The following is a 17191-nucleotide window of genomic DNA, read 5'->3' as shown; positions in this document are numbered from 1 at the left end:
TAAAACATTTCTGATGAGGTAGATGGCAATATTAATGAATGTGTTTTTTTTTTTTTTTTATAATGTCATATAGTGTGAGATGTTATCATTTGGGAGACTTCTATAATTCATTGAGCCAAAGTTTTCCAAATGATGTGTACATGGTGTTACAAAATCATGCCTGGGTGAAAGATTCGTTCAGCATACAAGTTCAGCCAGTGACTTTGATGTGACAGAGTATGGGAAGTTCACTGACAGGGTGTCAGATGTTACATTGCATCTCATTTTTAAGAAATTCTCACTTGTTGAGTTTTGGTGTAGTATCAAAGAGAAATATCTATAACTACATGAGAAGATTGCTAAACTACTCCTCCCTTTTCAAATTAAATATCAGTGTAAAACTAATTTCATGTATTTCAGTCAAAACAACACAAATAGATTGAATGCTGAAACAGAATGTTGAATGTTTTCTATTAAGAAAATTGAGTGTTTTCTATTAAGCCAGACAACAAAAGATTTGCAAATAAAAAACAGTGCCACTCTTCTTGCTTTTGTTTTGGAAAACAAAAGGTTATTTTTTCCTAAAAATATTATTTTTATTTTTAAACAAATAAATACACGTTAAAAAACCCAGTTTATTGATATTTGTGTATTTATATAAAAATAAATAATACAGAGGATTTGGGAGATCTTTAACAGTTTGTATGAGTCATCAGGAAAGATATTCCCATTTGAATGCAGTTCCAAAGAATAGCCAGGAGAGATAAGAAAGCCTTCCTCAGCTATCAGTGCAAAGAAATAGAGGAAAACAACAGAATGGGAAAGACTAGAGATCTCTTCAAGAAAATTAGAGATACCAAGGGAACATTTCATGTAAAAATGGGCTCAATAAAGGACAGAAATGGTATGGACCTAACAGAAGCAGAAGATATTAAGAAGAGGTGGCAAGAATACACAGAAGAACTGTACAAAATAGATCTTCATGACCCAGATAATCACAATGACGTGTGCTCACTCACCTAGAGCCAGACATCCTGGAATGTGCAGTCAAGTGGGCCTTAGGAAGCATTACTACGAACAAAGCTAGTGGATGTGATGGAATTCCAGTTGAGCTATTTCAAATCCTGAAAGATGATGCTGTGAAAGTGCTGCACTCAATATGCCAGCAAATTTGGAAAACTCAGCAGTGGCCACAGGACTGGAAAAGGTCCGTTTTCATTCCAATCCCTAAGAAAGGCAATGCCAAAAATGCTCAAACTACCACACAGTTGCACTCATCTCACACGCTAGTAAAGTAATGCTCAAAATTCTCCAAGCCAGGCTTCAGCAATATGTGAACCGTGAACTTCCAGATGTTCAAGCTGGTTTTAGAAAAGGCAGAGGAACCAGAGATCAAATTGCCAATATCCGCTGGATCATCGAAAAAGCAAGAGAGTTCCAGAAAAACATCTATTTCTGCTTTATTGACTATGCCAAAGCTTTCGACTGTGTGGATCACAATAAACTGTGGAAAATTCTGAAGGAGATGGGAATACCAGACCACCTGACCTGCCTCTTGAGAAACCTGTATGCAGGTCAAGAAGCAACAGTTAGAACTGGACATGGGCCAACAGACTGGTTCCAAATAGTAAAAGGAGTACGTCAAGGCTGTATATTGTCACCCTGCTTATTTAACTTATATGCAGAGTACATCATGAGAAACGCTAGGCTGGATGAAGCACAAGCTGGAATCAAGATTGCCGGGAGAAATATCAATAACCTAAGGTATGCAGATGGCACCACCCTCTTGGCAGAGAGTGAAGAGGAACTAAAAAGCCTCTTGATGAAAGTGAAAGAGGAGAGTGAAAAAGTTGGCTTAAAGCTTAACATTCAGAAAACTAAGATCATGGCATCTGGTCCCATCACCTCTTGAGAAATAGATGGGGAAACAGTGGAAACAGTGTCAGACTTTATTTTTGGGGGCTCCAAAATGACTGCAGATGGTGACTGCAGCCATGAAATTAAAAGACGCTTACTCCTTGGAAGGAAAGTTATGACCAACCTAGATAGCATATTAAAAAGCAGAGACATTACTTTGCCAACAAAGGTCCGCCTGGTCAAGGCTATGGGTTTTCCAGTGGTCATGTATGGATGTGAGAGTTGGACTGTGAAGAAAGCTGAACGCCGAAAAATTGATGCTTTTGAGCTGTGGTGTTGGAGAAGACTCTTGAGAGTCCCTTGGACTGCAAAGAGATCCAACCAGTCCATCCTAAAGGAGATCAGTCCTGGGTGTTCATTGGAAGGACTGATGTTGAAGCTCAAACTCCAGTACTTTGGCCACCTGATGCGAAGAGTTGACTCATTGGAAAAGACCCTGATGCTGGGAGGGATTGGGGGCAGGAGGAGAAGGGGAGGACAGAGGATGAGATGGCTGGATGGCATCACCAACTCGATGGGCATGAGTTTGGGTAAACTCCGGGAGTTGGTGATGGAGAGGGAGGCCTGGCGTGCTGCGATTCATGGGGTCGCAAAGAGTCGGACACGACTGAGCGACTGAACTGAACTGAAGAGTCATCAAATGCCCTAAACTATAAAAGTTCAAGTATTTTGTTCATTTTTGTGGAATGTAATGTTCCAGTGTAAGATTTTTGTCCCAATTTATTTATCCTCTCAACTGATTTTGAACATTTCCCCCGTCTCCCCCCCCACCCAGTCTGGGGCTATTGCAAACGTTGCTTCAATGACCAGCTTTGGTCATGCCCTGGTACATGGCTTTCTATAAGGTATATAGCCAGGAGTGGAATTTCTGGGTGACACTGGACATGCATATCCTTCACTCATATCTTGAGCATTTCTAGACAATACCTGAATAGATTCCATCAGGAAACACACGGCCCTCTAAATAGGTATTCGGCACATTTGATAAGGGGAGGATTTACAAACACGTGAATAGAGTTGAGAAAACAGATGCAGAAATGTTGCAGTATCCTGCCACTAGTGACGGCTGAGAGTCTTGGACCCACCTTGATCTTTAAAGAAACAAAGAGCTGGTACCTCGATTAGGAGAGGATGCTTTGTGGAGAGGGCCTCCTGGTGGAAATTGTGACCGCCTTCAGGGGGGACCTGACCCACTGGCCTGGTGGGTAAACATCCTGGCTTCATTCTCCCCCAACCCTCAGTCTCCTGCTGCCTGACTCAGAGGAGAAGGGAATTTGATGATATATTTCTTAGAGTCAGTCTCAGTTCTATTTGGAAGTGTATGGTATAAGGTAGGGGCAAGGTTTAATTTTTTTCCCCCAAATGTCTATTCAATTAGTCCAGTGCCATTTATTGAAACACAACTCTGTCTCCACTGTGCTGAAGTGTCACCTTTATCATAAATCAGGTGCTCACAAATGTGTGCTTGACTTCCTGTTCTGTTTCATGGGTCTGTTATGCCCATCCTTGGGCTGATGTCACATTATCTTGATTATTACAGCTTTATACTGTGTCTTATGGGCTTCCCAGATGGTGCTGGTGATAAAAAACCCAGCAGCCAATGCAGGAGACGTAAGAGATGTGTGTTCGATCCCCAGGTGGGGAAGATCCCTTGGAGGAGGGCATGGCAGCCCACTCCGATACTCTTGCCTGTAGAATCCCATGGACAGAGGAGCCTGGCAGGCCACAGTGCATAGGGTCGCAGTCAGACACGCCTGAAGCGACTTTGTACACACACAGTATGTCTTGGTATCCAGTATGGTAAACCCTCAATTTTGTTCTTTGAGATTGTTTTGGTTGTTAGGTCCTTTGCATTTCAGTATAATTTTAGAACCCTCTTGTCAGTTTTTCATACACATAAAACCTGATTGGAATTTTGATTGGATTTTTGCTGATTCTGTAGATCAGCTTAGAGGAGAAATGAGATCTCTACAGTATCTGTTCCTCTAGTTCTTTTTTATTAGTTCTTAGTCTTTCGCAATATGTTTTAGGTTTTGTACATCCTTTATTGGATTTATTTTTAGGTATTTAATTTTTTATGCTATTTAAGTGGTGTTTTACATGTTGTTTTTAAATTGTTACCGTGAGGTAGGAATGTTGTCATGTTTTTACAGTTAACTTTTATATTTTGACTTTATATTCACCAACCTTACTAAGTTTATATTGATTGTAACAGTTTTGTTGAAGACTCTTATGGATATTGAGTACACTCATGTTGTCTGCAAATGACAGTTTTATTTTTTCCTTTCTAATTCTTATATATTGCTTTATTGTGTTGTCTAAGAAGTTCAGTAAATGTTTGCTGAATAGTAGTGGTTATTGGAGGCATCTTTGTATCAGAAAGTTTTCAACATTTTCACTACTAAGAATGATTTGTTTTGTTTTGAATATTCTTTTATCAGATTCAGGAAAGTTTCCTTCTATTGCTAGTTTTTGTTCTGCATGGATGAGTTTTTTAAAATACTGTGTACATGCCCAGTCTCGTCCAACTCTTTGTAACCCTATGGATTGTAGTCTGCTGGGCTCTTCTGTCCATGGAATTTTCCAGGCAAGAATCCTGGAGTGGATTGCCATTTTCTACGCCATTTTAAATACTGACTGAGTGTTAATTTATCAAATGTTTTTCCAGCTTCTGATCAGATGATAGTGTGATTTTTCTGGTTATTTGGTTATTGTGGTGAATCTTATACTGTATTTTTTAGTGGCAGACTAACCTGGCAAGGACCAATATTCTATATATATATGTTACTGGATTCCTAGATTTTGTTTGCTAATGTTTTGTGTAGAATTTTTGTATCTATATTCATAAAGGAGATTGATTGAAAATTTTCCTTTCTTATAATGTCCTTGTCATGTTTTGCTGTCAAAATTATGCTGGCTTTATAAAATGAATCTGGGAATATTTTATCTTTGTATTTTCTGTGGAAGAGTTTGAATAGTATTGATGTTATTTCATTTAAAAATAATAATATAGTTTCCTTTGTGGGGAGGCTTTTCTTTCATAGTTATTGAATTTTTCAGATTAAAGACTTTGGGTAACAGTTTTGATAATTGAGTTTTTCTAGGAATTTGTGTATTTCATCTAAATTTTCAAATTAATTCGCCTGATGTTGTTCCTAATAACCCTCTTTTCTCCTGTAGGATTTGCTGTGATGTTCTCTTGCATTCCCAATACTGACCATCTGTTCTACCCTTTTTAAAATGAGTCTCACCAGAGGCTTATCAATTTTACTAATTTCAATCGTGTCTTTTAATTACTTGAGCCTATGATTGTCTAGGATTCAAGATACAAGGGCAATAAAAGTAGACTCATAGGAGACCCACATATTATCCTGGATTTTGGTTATAACCGTTGCCTTTGTGCCACTTACTGTATATGAGAGGTTGCAGAAATAATCTGAGGCTCTGGGTGACCTCACGCTCTGGGCAGGCAGTTAGATCAAGGGGAACCAGTTGCTTGGGGGTTTACCTCGCTCCCTCCCTGGCTTTGGGCTGGTCTATTTCTGGTACCCTCTGACCTCTCAGGGTACACCAGTTAGGGTCCCAGCTGAAGTCCTGGGATGTTTACCCTCCTCCTGGGTGGCTTTTTTTTTTTTTTTAAAGAAACAAGGTCTGTTGTGATGTATGGTTTCCCATAGTCTGGATTCTGTTGATTGCATTCCCATGGTGCCTCCTGTAAACTGGATGCAGAGGCTTGATCACATTCGGATTCCAGAGGCACAGGATGCTGGCTGTCTCACTTCACGATGCTGAGATGGGTCAGTGAGTCAGTTTGGGCTTTGTCAGCCTGATTCCTGTTTTAGGAGTGTCTGCCCTTCCTGAAGGGTTTTAGTGCCTATGATGGGCACTGTCCTGATCCATCATTTCATTAGGAAGCCAAATGGTGATAATTTAATGTAATTCCTTCTATGTTTATTGGCTTGATGAATTCTTTATTAACTCACTGTGTATTACCTGCCCCCCTCCCACACACACACAGTTTTCTTCAAGTTTATTTTTGATTATTGTTCTTTTTATAGAATTTTGGTTTTTTTCCCCCCTAAGGAGCAATAATGATTAATATTTAATAATCTTTTCTGTGCTCTTCATATTCATCTTTAATTTATTCAATTTAGCTTTCATATTTGTCAAATTATTTTTATCTCTCTACCTCCTTTTTCTTCTATTATCTACCTTTGTTGTGTCTTTCTTAAGAGTCCACATAATACTCCATTCTGTTGTAGCCATAAACCTATTTCTTCAAGTTTTCTTGCACTTATTTTTAGAGAATGTCCAGAGGTCATTTCTCTCTCTGAATATTCTGGATGATGAACTTTCCCTCATTATGTAGGGTTGTTGTTGTTGTTGTTTTTTTTTAAATTGTGCTGTGTTGTAAGTTGGTAAGTTTTCTGACCCCATGGGCTGTAGCCCTCCAGGATCCTCTGTCCATGGGATTTCCCAGGCAAGAGTACTGGAGTGGATTGCCATTTCCTTCTCCAGGGGATCTTCCTGCCCCACGGATCGAACCTGAGTCTCCTCATTGGCAGGCGGGTTCTTTTCCACTAAGCCACATGTGAATTTCATCCAGGTGTGGTGTTTGCAGATGGTGTGAGTTAATTGTTCTTTCTTCTCTTCCTTTCCTCTCAGGTGGATGTATGATTTATTCTGAGGGCTGTGGTTGGGGTGGAGGTTTGTGTGATGCTCCCAGTTCAGTGCCCTGTCTCTAATAGGAGACTGTCGTATCTGCTCCGTTGCACTGGCATCTCTACCTGCCTTAGTTTTCTGGTTCTGTAATCCTTCAAAGCTTCAAAGTAATGATGTATATGTGTATCCCTGCTTTCTTAAACTGAGGCCCAGCCCTAAAGGATGAGTAACATTTCCCAATACTGGATAGAAGATGGATGTTCTAAGCAGAGACATCAGCATATAGAGAAGCCTGGAGGCATAAAAGCAGCATCAGTTCAGTTCAGTTGCTCAGTCATGTCCAACTCTTTGTGACCCCATGGACTGCAGCATGCCAGGCTTCTGTCCATCTCCAGCTCAGCAGCATAGGGTGCTGAAAAATTAATGAGTCTTTTTTGTGTGCTAGTATTTTGTATGTCTCTTTTTGGTTGTTGTTCAGTCAGTAAGTCCTGTCCGATTCTCTACGACCCCAAGGACTGCAGCACACCAGGCTTTCCTCTCCTTTACCATCTCCTGGAGTTTGCTCAGATTCGTGTCCGTTGAGTCAGTGATGCTATCTAACCATTTCATCTCCTGCCACCCCCTTCACCTTAATAACTGTTACTTGCTGTCCTAAAGTGTGTACCAGCTTCTTCAAGCCCTTGCAGTTTTTCAAAATGTTCTCATGACTTTAGGATTTCAGTGTTTCTGACTATTCACTAGGCATTCATTCTCCTGGGCTCCCCTATTGTAATGAATCTCCTTTTAACATGCCGCAGTCTTAATATGTTGAAGAGGGATTCATTATCTTTCCCCACAAGTCAAATGATTTTTCCTATCCACCCATAACTTTTCCATTCTCTGAAGCTTGGTGACCTTGGAGTCAACTTTAACACACGCCTTGAATGGTTTTCTCTAGTCAGAGTTCTGAGTGCTGTTGAGTTTTTAGTCTACTTTCTTCATGACTCATTTCTGCTCTTTTTTAAAAAAAATAATTTATTTATTTTTGACCATGCCACGCGGCATATGGGACCTTAGTTTCTCGACCAGGGATCAAACCTGTGCCCCCTGCATTGGGAGCTCTGAGTCTTAATCACTGGACCACCAGGAAAGTGTCTGCTGCTCCATTTTTGTCTTGCTTTTCTCTCCTGCAGGCCTGTTACTGTGCCTGGAGACACCTCCACCTTCTGCTTTCCACCTCTTGCCTCTTCAGGCTCTCCTCCAGGTGGCTGCCAGATTTATACTGTGTGAGGAATGCCTCTTCCCTTCCATCACACTTCTCCCCAGAGCCCCAGATACCTAATCACCTGGAGAAAACAGAATCTCAGTGCTGCCGTTTGCCTGTTTAGGGTCTTCCCTCTCACCTTCCACAGAACAGATCATTGTCAGCCACACTACCCTTCACTCTGCCCCGGTGTACCCTCCCAGGCTTACTGTTTTAATAGGAATTCCTTTATCCTTCGTTTTGACCTAGTTGTCTTTATTTATTTATTTATTTTTTCTAGTTGTCTTTAAAAAGAATATCAGTGACCCTCTGGGCCTGGACTTTGTGCCTGGCTTTACTGTTTCTGACAAGGTGGCCATAGGCTTGTTGCTTGCTCTGCTCCAGAGTTTTCTCTACTGCAAAGACCTGTGCATCTTTTTCTTTTTGTATCACTCTTTTTAATACCTTATATTGTGTCTTGTTCAGTGTATCTTTATTGTGTTCATCCCTAGAGTGTGTCGTTCTTAAAGGTGCTTAACATCTTGTGTGTGTATTCAAACAGTAATGAAGCCTACTTTGAACTTGTGGCCTCCAGAGAGACGATTTTAACATCCCCATCGCTCTTCTTCCATGTGACTTGGGGAAGACCAAAGTGCAGTGATCAGTTAATGCAGGAGCCCAGCATTTAAGCTAATTTCGAGATAGAAGTTTAGCTCTTTAAGCACCTCAGTTTAGTAGCTTCACTTAAACCTCTGTCACTGCTCCTCTTTGGCAAGCATAAAATACTGATGATTATTCCATCTTGTTTTTTGATGACTTAATCATATTTGTGAGACTTACTCATCTGTAATCCTAGTTCTCAGAAAAGCCTCCACCACATGGTAGACACACATGATGGAATGATTTCTGATTACAAATGTCATTGTTAGGATCTGTTAGCATACTGTACATGCTATGGGATGTTAAACTGAATTTGCGCATTTTAACTTCCTTTGAGTTCTTGTTCTCATTTTGGGCTAGTCTGCAATTATTTGCCTCTTACAAATGAAAGTGCAGTGTAACTTCATGATAGAGATATCTCATTTTTGAATAAAAAAATAGATGTTTATATATTACAATTCATTAAGATGTAGTTATGATTTGTCAAATTTACTGTGTGTAAATAAAACTCAGTAAAAAAATTTAAATGTTAAGGTTGCCTCTTAGTTTTCTCGCCATTAATAAAATCTGTTTTTAATCATCTCTTGTTTCCTTTTTGTCCTGTGGGTGGCAGAGAGAGGCTGGGCTAGTCAGACTAGAGAGGCGTTGGTGAAAGGTGTCAGGGTGCTGGGTGCAAGGGCTGAGAGCCAGCCCTGCATCTTGGAGTGTGATGCTGGACGTGAGAAAGCCAGCGGCTGCAGACCCAGCGGTCAGCTAGGGAGGGGCAGGTAATTACTGTGGCCTCGGGCAAAGGGGGAGGGTGTCCATCTGGTCAGTTCAGAAGTCAGGCCAAATCGGTGAGCTCAGGCAGAGCCCTTGCTGGCCTTTTGTTTTATTCCCAAGCACTAATCTAGGTAGGAAGTGCATTCCATCTTGTGTTGGGAGGGAAGCAAAGATAAAGAACAGCTAGAGGGGTGGTTCTGATCACTTCAACTCCCCACCCCCACCCCGCAGCGTTTCCTTTCAGCATCATTAACTGCCGCATTCAGAGCAGCGTGGTCTCAACAGTGCCCCCTGGTGGCCACTGTCAAGGGTTTCAGCCTTTCAAGGGTTTCAGCTGATGGTTAGAAGCCCCTCCGTGCTCCATGAGGGGACGAGCATCATCGGTCTTCAGCCTTTTCTAGGGTCCTCTCACCTTTAGACTTAGAATCACCCAAAGTAAAGGGTCTGGTTTCCAGTGCAGCTGAGGTGCGTTCAGCCCCGCCAGGACCAGAGAGTCTGGCAGCAGTCCTAACCGCTCTTGTTTTTCCATAATTCCCAGAGTCAGTTCTCAGAAATCATTCTGTGTGAATTTAACAAAAAAAAAAACGAAGGCAAAAATGCCCCTACTATTAATTCTGAGTAATGATTACCCTATTGATGAGGAGGGTTTTTATCTTCTTAGACTTGTGACTCTCAAAAATTATTGAGGGCCTCCAAAGAGCTGTTTATGTGAATTATTTTTAATGATATTTACTGTGTTTAGAAATTAAATATTTTAAATGTTTATCACCTCATTTAAAAATAAACCTATAACAAGTTGACATAAATCTATATTTTCCAAAAAATATCATTGATATTATACCCAAATTTGACCATGAGTATTTTCTTGAAGATGAATTGCAGCGTGGAATCTGAAACCACCGTGATGGACTTTTCATACCTTGTACACTTTTCGAGAGAATAAATTTGAAAAAGCAAATGACATGCTGTTTGAATAATGACCCTGTAAAGCCATGAAGCATTTATTATTATTTCCATTTGACAGATGAGGGAATTGAATCTAAGGAAGTACCATTTAGCAATCGCATCTGTGGGAGAACCGCTTGTGGTTTGGAATTGCCCGTTACGGGCTAGATTTAATTTCAGGGATAGATTAATTATGCAAATGATAAAGATCCTCTGTTCACATTAGTGTGTGGTTTGTCTCCTGATTGGACCCTACCTGATACATGCAGTAGTCTTTAATACTGTATCTTATTTTTATCTGTTCTAGACCTACTCTGGACTCTTCTGTGTAGTCATAAATCCTTACAAGAACCTTCCAATTTACTCTGAGAATATTATTGAAATGTACAGAGGGAAGAAGCGTCACGAGATGCCTCCACACATCTACGCTATATCAGAATCTGCTTACAGATGCATGCTTCAAGGTAACTGGAAATGTTTACAATGCCGAATACTCAGAGTTTCTTAAATGTAGCCTGGGTTTTTGTTTTTGTTTTTTTAATGTCTCAGCCTTGTCTTTTTTTTTTTTTTACCTTTTTTTAAAAATTATTTTTTGTCTGTGCTGGGTCTTTGTTGCTGCACAGGCTTTTCTCTCGTTGTGGCAGGTGGGGGCTCCTCTATGTTGCAACGTGTGGGCTTCTTTCTGCAGTGGCTTCTCTTGTTGCAGAGCACAGGCTCTAGGTGTGCGGGCTTCAGTAGCACTCAGACTCAGTAGTTGCAGTTCCCGAGTTCTAGAGTACAGGCTTAGTCATTGTGGTATGCAGGCTTAGTTGCCCGGCACATGGGATCTTCCCAGACCAGGGATTGAACCCAGATCTCCTGCACTGGCAGGCGGATTCTTTACCACTGAGCCACCAGGGAAGCCCTACCTCCGTCTTCTCTACAGAGGGCTTTAATTTTGGGGTGTTTTTTTTTCTTTTAAAGATTAAAAGAAAAGTAATAGATGTTTATTGTAGGAAAATTGTGAATTCTTAAGGTTAGGCTGGGTAACACGGCTGTTTTCAATAGGCAGTCAGTAAGTATGCTTGTTGCTTCATAAATGCATCATGTTAGTTTTTATGTTTAAAAGCGTCTAGTTTTCCTGTACTTTTGAACTCTACCACAGGCCAGTATAATCAAAACTCTGTGGCTCTCAAGAGCCAAGAAAGAAGTGATAGTTTTGAAAGAGTTGACCAGAGCTGAAGAAAGACTTGAGTCTTGAGACAGAGAGGGCTCCCTGAGTGCCAGGCAGGGATCCTGGAAGGAGACCCGTGCTGGGTCTCACGTAGCGTGGTGTGGACAGGCCACGGTCACGTGATCCCCACGGAGTCAATGGGCTCAGACTTCGCACTTGCAGTCCTATGAGTTAGAAGTTGAACCCAGCAATTCTGAGACCTGTGCCTGGTACAGAACCATGCGAGGGGCCCAAAGACTACCAACGCCCCGGGCTCCCTGGGTGTCACTCCTCCTCCTTGGACCCTGATGCCCCCTCATGGCCATCCACCCCAGCAAGCTTCCATTCAGCAGCAGCCCTCACTGCTACTGACCTGTTGACCTAGACACACCTAAAGGCAAGTTCTGCTGTGACAGTAGTTGCCGGAGCCACTGTGAATATCTAGGATCTGAGATTCTGCTCTCTCCCTGGATTCTTAGAATGAAATCCACATCTCCTTGGCCTTCAGTTTTCCCAGCCACATCTTTGTTTCCGTAAAGCTTTCTTTTCATTTTGCCTTAGGTAACTCCCACTCTGTGACGTGCAAACCTCCCTACCTATTGAGCGTCTGCATCGAATGTTTTCTTTCCCTCCGGGCTTTAACTGAAACCTGGCTTTCCCCTGCAGTGGCTCCTGCACTCAGACCCTGTGCACTAGGAGGCGAGGTCACTGTCTTTACTCCCAGGGCGTCTGCTGGACCGTTAACTACTCTTCACTCCTTGAAAATGCTGCCCCTCCTCTGCCTGCCCTCATCACTGTAGCATCTTTCTTCTGGGGCCCCCTCATCCCTCCTCCTCACCTCATTATTTGGTTGGTCTGGCCCCCGACATGTCGTTTCTTCTCTGCCTCAAGGCCTGACATAACCCTGTGTTACTTCCTAGTTTCTCGTTAGCAGCCAACCCCTCGATCTCGCAGATCCTTAATCTTCTTCTCTTCTCACTTATACTGCTGACACCCTAGACTTTGCCACCTTCTGAAATGACCTTATTTTTCAAATAGTATTTCAGAAATTCTATTGCAAAATCCTTCCGTCTTGGCAGTTCAGTCAGCAAGTCTCCTGACTGTGTTCTTTGACTGTTTAGATCTCAGGGTTCATGTGTTGTTCTGCTTTTCCCCTGTGTATTATCAGTGCTGCCTTGACTTTCTTCCTCATATAGTTTGGATTTCATAGTATCATTTCAGCCATCTTTGTCAGTATCCTATTCCTGTCCCTTTGCTCTTTTGTTATACTTTTAAAAATATATATATATTTATTTATTTGGCTGCACAAGGTCTTAGTTGGGACACATGCGATCTTTCAGTTGTGGCATGTGGGTCCAGTTCCCCGACCAGGGAACCCAGGTGCCCTGCATTGGGAACATGGAGTCTTAGCCACTGGACCACTAGGGAAGTTATACTTGGTTGGCAAAATTCTCACCCCAGATCAATCAAGGTGTTTGTCTTTTTTTAATGCTCTTACTTGGGTTGCTGATGCCTCTGGAGTTCTCTTCATACAATTGAATCAGTACTCCTGTAATTGTGTGAGATTCCACACAGAACACCCTCATTAATCCTTCCTTGATTGTCTGGTAAGGTTATAATCTCACTCTCCCTAATGTCTGCCTCAGGCCTCTGCCCACTGCAGTCATGGTCCCTGCTTTCCTCCCCCTTTCCTTCCCCTGTTCCATGGAGAAGTTAGAAGCCAGCGGAGTGGAAGTGCCCCAGTCTCCTGAGCCACAGTTACAAACCATCCTCTCTTGTACCCACTCCTGTCCGAGGCCAGTCTTCCACCTCCTTCACCTCTGATGCCTGTCACATCTCTCCCAGGATCCGTCTCAGGAAGCTCACAGTGTCCATTGTCTTATGCCTCCCTTTGTACGGGCTCTTAATGTTAGCATTAAATGTCCTGAAGTTTTCTCCGTTACTTTAGAAAGTTCTCTCTTCCATCCTTTCCTTCCCTTCACAGCCAGATTTCCTGGAAGCATCTGCCAGTCGTTGGGTAGGAGCTTGTGAAAACGCTTGCTCCTGTGCTCTCAGGGAAACACGAAGCTGCGAGTGAGGAGGGAGCAGAGATTGGCGATTTAAGTGAGAAACAGTGTGATGTAATCCTCTAGGAGAGTCAGGCAGTACTTAACATTTGCATCATTGATGTTGGGTCACTGTTGGAAATACAAAGGAAATGTGACCCATAATTAGAGGGGGAGCTTTAATGTGCTCCTCTTAGAATTTAAGATAAGTAGGGGGGAGAAAAACATAAAGAATGTGATCAACACAATTTAGCAACCTTGAATTGAAAACTACATACAGGACTACTGCCCATCAATCAGAAAGAAGGTTTACAACCTCAACTTGTAATTTTGATGTTAAATCACCATTTAAAATCTCAGATCAGGCCACATTCTCCAACCACAGTGCAGTAAGACAAGGTATTTACAGATTTCCACCTGTTTGGTACGAGTGCTGCTTAATGACTTAGTTACTGTTTCTGCTGCTAACCATTCATCCGTATGGCTTTTTGGTAAAAGAAGTCAAAACTGCTATTACAAATTCTTTAGACATTAATCACAACAAAATATCATGTGTAAAAAACTGATGGCTTATGGCAAAAACTGCTTTAAGAAATAATTCATAGCTATAAATATTTTTATTAGTAAATAAAAATTTATACACAAACCTTTTACTCACAAGGTAGATAAAAGGCAATTTTACGATAATTTACTGAGCTTTTCATCTCATGAGGTTTTCAGTGTTTCATTTCACACACACACACACACACACACACACACACACACAGAATCCTTTAAAAATACAGCCTGGATGTTAACTTAAGATGTAACTGTGGTGATTATTTCACAGTATATACAAATATTGAATCATTGTGTTGTACACTTGAAACTAATATAATGTTATGTATCAGTTATACCTCGATTTAAACAAAATAGTACAGCATGAAATGAACCTAAATAAGAAGAAAAACATAAAGTTAAGTAAAACTTGAACTGGTTCCACGGAAAGACCATAAAACAGACAAGTGTTTGGCAAGTGTGACTAAGAAGAGAGAATCACCAGAAAGGATAAAGGTTTTATAACACTATAAACAGAGACAAAAATGCCTTGAAATAAGGTGGAAAACTCTGAACAGTGCCAGTGGGAGAAATGGTAAAGGTTGTGAGACATTTACCTTTATGTCCCAAAGACATGAGGCCCAAATAATTTCAGCAGTGAAGTCTCTCCAGTCTTGAGGACTAAATAATTCCTGTGTTATCTCAATGGTTTTAGACCATTAGACAATGCAGAATAGTCTGGATAACATCAAGATCAGAAACTGTCTAAGGACTTCGAATGCTTACTTTTTAGTTTTTATTAAAAAATAATGCATAAAGATAGTTAAACAATGAAACACACAGTACAGTAGGAATTGTCACTGTTGTTTAGTCACTAAGTTCTATCTGACTCTGCAGCCCCTGCCAGGCTTCTCTGTCCATGGGATTTCCCAGGTGAGAATGCTAGAGTGAGTTGCCATTTTCTACTCCAGGAGACCTTCCCGGACCAGGGATCCAACCTGCATTGGCAGGCAGATTCTTCACCACTGAGCCACCTGGGAAGCCCACAACAAGGCTTACGTTACTGATAAAGAAAACAAATACCTGTCCTCCCCCTGCCCATTCTGGATTTCCTCTTGAGAGGAAGTCATTGTTGTCTGTTTTGTCTTGTGTTTGTACGTATTTATGAGTAACAGGCTTATGATAATCTTTTTTTTTTAATTTTCCTTTTGAACTTCTGTTGTTTTCTATAGACTTCCTACTATGAAAAAAGAGTTTTTAACTACATTCCCCCCATCTTTCTGGTTGAAGTTAAGTCAACATTTTTTGGCATTTTAGTAGTATTCAGCATGTAAACTGTTTCTCCTGTGATCACATTTCTCTTCTTACACAATTTGCTATTTTCCCTGGGGTTAGTAATTTTCCTGTTTTGTGGGGAACAAAGTCGTTTTGCAGTGACCAACATTGATTTGACAGAACTGCAGTCTTCTCTCAGTACAGAGACGTGTATCAAGTAAGTGACCAGGGCCTCCTCACCCAGAGCCGTCCCTCCCGGGACCCTCTGTCCTCCGATCTGTGCTTGGCGCCCTTCAGACTTGCCTTCGCCTGCACCCTGGAAATCCCTTGCTTCTTTCCTTGGTTGTCTTTCTGTCTTTCTTAATTTATGGGTCCCACATGCTATATTTTGGATGGAGAATAACATCCAGTAGCTTCCTGACAGGGCTTCCCAGGAGGCCCTAGTGGTAAAGAACCTGCCTGCCAGTGCAGGAGACGTAAGAGACACGGGTTCAATCCCTGGATTGGGAAGATCCCCTGAAGGAGGACATGGCAACCCACTCCAATATTCTTGCCTGGAGAGTCCCATGGACAGAGGAGCTTGGCGGGCTACAGTCCATAGGACAAAGAGTCGGACACAGCTTCCTGTGAAACACTGAAGATAACCAATTGTTCTACCAGTAAGTACTTAATGGATGGCTCATTTCTATAGTGGAATCCTGAGCGGCCATCTTGAAACTATGTCTGATACACCGAGTGATGTGCTAGTATAATAATAATAATCACATATACCAACCCCTCTCTCCAATAAGTGTTTTAAGACTAGGATTGATATACATCAAAATGTGAACCTTTACAGTTAGATTAGGGACAAAAGGCTACCTGCTCCAGTATTCTGGCCTGGAGAATTCCATGGACTGTACAGTTCATGGGATTGCAAAAACTTGGGCATGACTGAGCGACTTTTACTTCACTTCACTTCACTTCTAGTGGTTCAGTGGTTGAAGACTTCACCTTCCAATATAAGGCGCGAGGGTTCAATCCCTTGTGGGGGAAGTGGGATCCCACAAGCCTCGAAGCCAAAAAAACCCCGTTAGGAGAAAGAAAAGCAAGGAAAACAAACCATCTTTTAAAAGGAACATCAAGGAAGGGTTTGAAAGGTCAAAAAACAGGTAACACCAACTACAGCAGTAAATATACATTTAACCCCCTATAAATAGCAGAGCATAATATAATCATATGCCCCTTACAAGAGAGATGTCTCCAAGTAGAAAAATAATAGCAGTGCAATGATGAGCATTTCCTCAGCCAAATGAGTACAAAAAGAAAGCACCAGTTAAATCACCCCAGGTCTAAAGTAGAAGTCAAAGCAGAAACCGACAATGGGCATTATTTTTATGTCAGGCAAAAGAATGTTTTATAATGAATTATAGTTGCCTTGAATCTATGTATTGATTCTTATAATGTGGAAATACAGACAGTGGGAAACAGTAATACTCCTTACTCTGAGAAACTGTAAAATGTAGGAAAACCCTTCTAGTGACTTGTGTTAGAGATTTGTTATCTCATTGAGGATACCAAAAAATGAAGACATAATGTGCTAAGGGCTATGAAGACAACTAAGAGGGTATGAGCATCAGAGGTGAAAGGGCTAGTGAGGGGGCGAATCTGATTTGACTGAGTGATAAGTTTAAAGATATGCTTATCCTCTAGCCAAAAATAAACATTGTTGTTGTTCTTCAGTTGCTAAGTCGTGTCTGCCTCTTTGCGACCCCACAGACTGCAGCATGCCAGGCTTCCCTGGCCTTCACTATCTCCTGGAGTTTGCTCAAATTCATGTCCATTGAGTCAGTGATGCTGTCTAACCATCTTATCTTTTGTTGACCCCTTCTTTTTTTGTCTTCAATCTTGCCAAGCATCAGGGTCTTCTCCAATAAATGTTAGCAGTGAACAAAAATAGGTAGAACCCAAATATAAGGCAGTATTTCTTATATTGCTAAACATTTTTTAAGTCTT

At 41.4% G+C, this 17191-nt stretch overlaps 1 protein-coding gene across 6 annotated transcripts in view; it reads left to right on the top strand.

Moving 5' to 3' along the window:
- The window catches only part of MYH10 (myosin heavy chain 10), a 122325-nt gene that overhangs the window by 12438 nt on the left and 92696 nt on the right, over nucleotides 1-17191 (top strand). For all 6 annotated transcript variants that reach the window (XM_043903808.1, XM_043903811.1, XM_043903807.1 and 3 more), the window contains exon 3: nucleotides 10455-10611. In XM_043903808.1, the coding sequence (XP_043759743.1) occupies nucleotides 10455-10611 (157 nt within the window). The remainder of the gene's footprint in view (nucleotides 1-10454; nucleotides 10612-17191) is intronic.

Source organism: Cervus elaphus, chromosome 5 (genome assembly GCF_910594005.1).
Source record: "Cervus elaphus chromosome 5, mCerEla1.1, whole genome shotgun sequence".
In the NCBI taxonomy this organism is placed as follows: Eukaryota; Metazoa; Chordata; class Mammalia; order Artiodactyla; family Cervidae; genus Cervus; species Cervus elaphus.
Note: the sequence above shows the minus strand (reverse complement) of the source record. Positions and strands in the feature narration are given on the sequence as shown.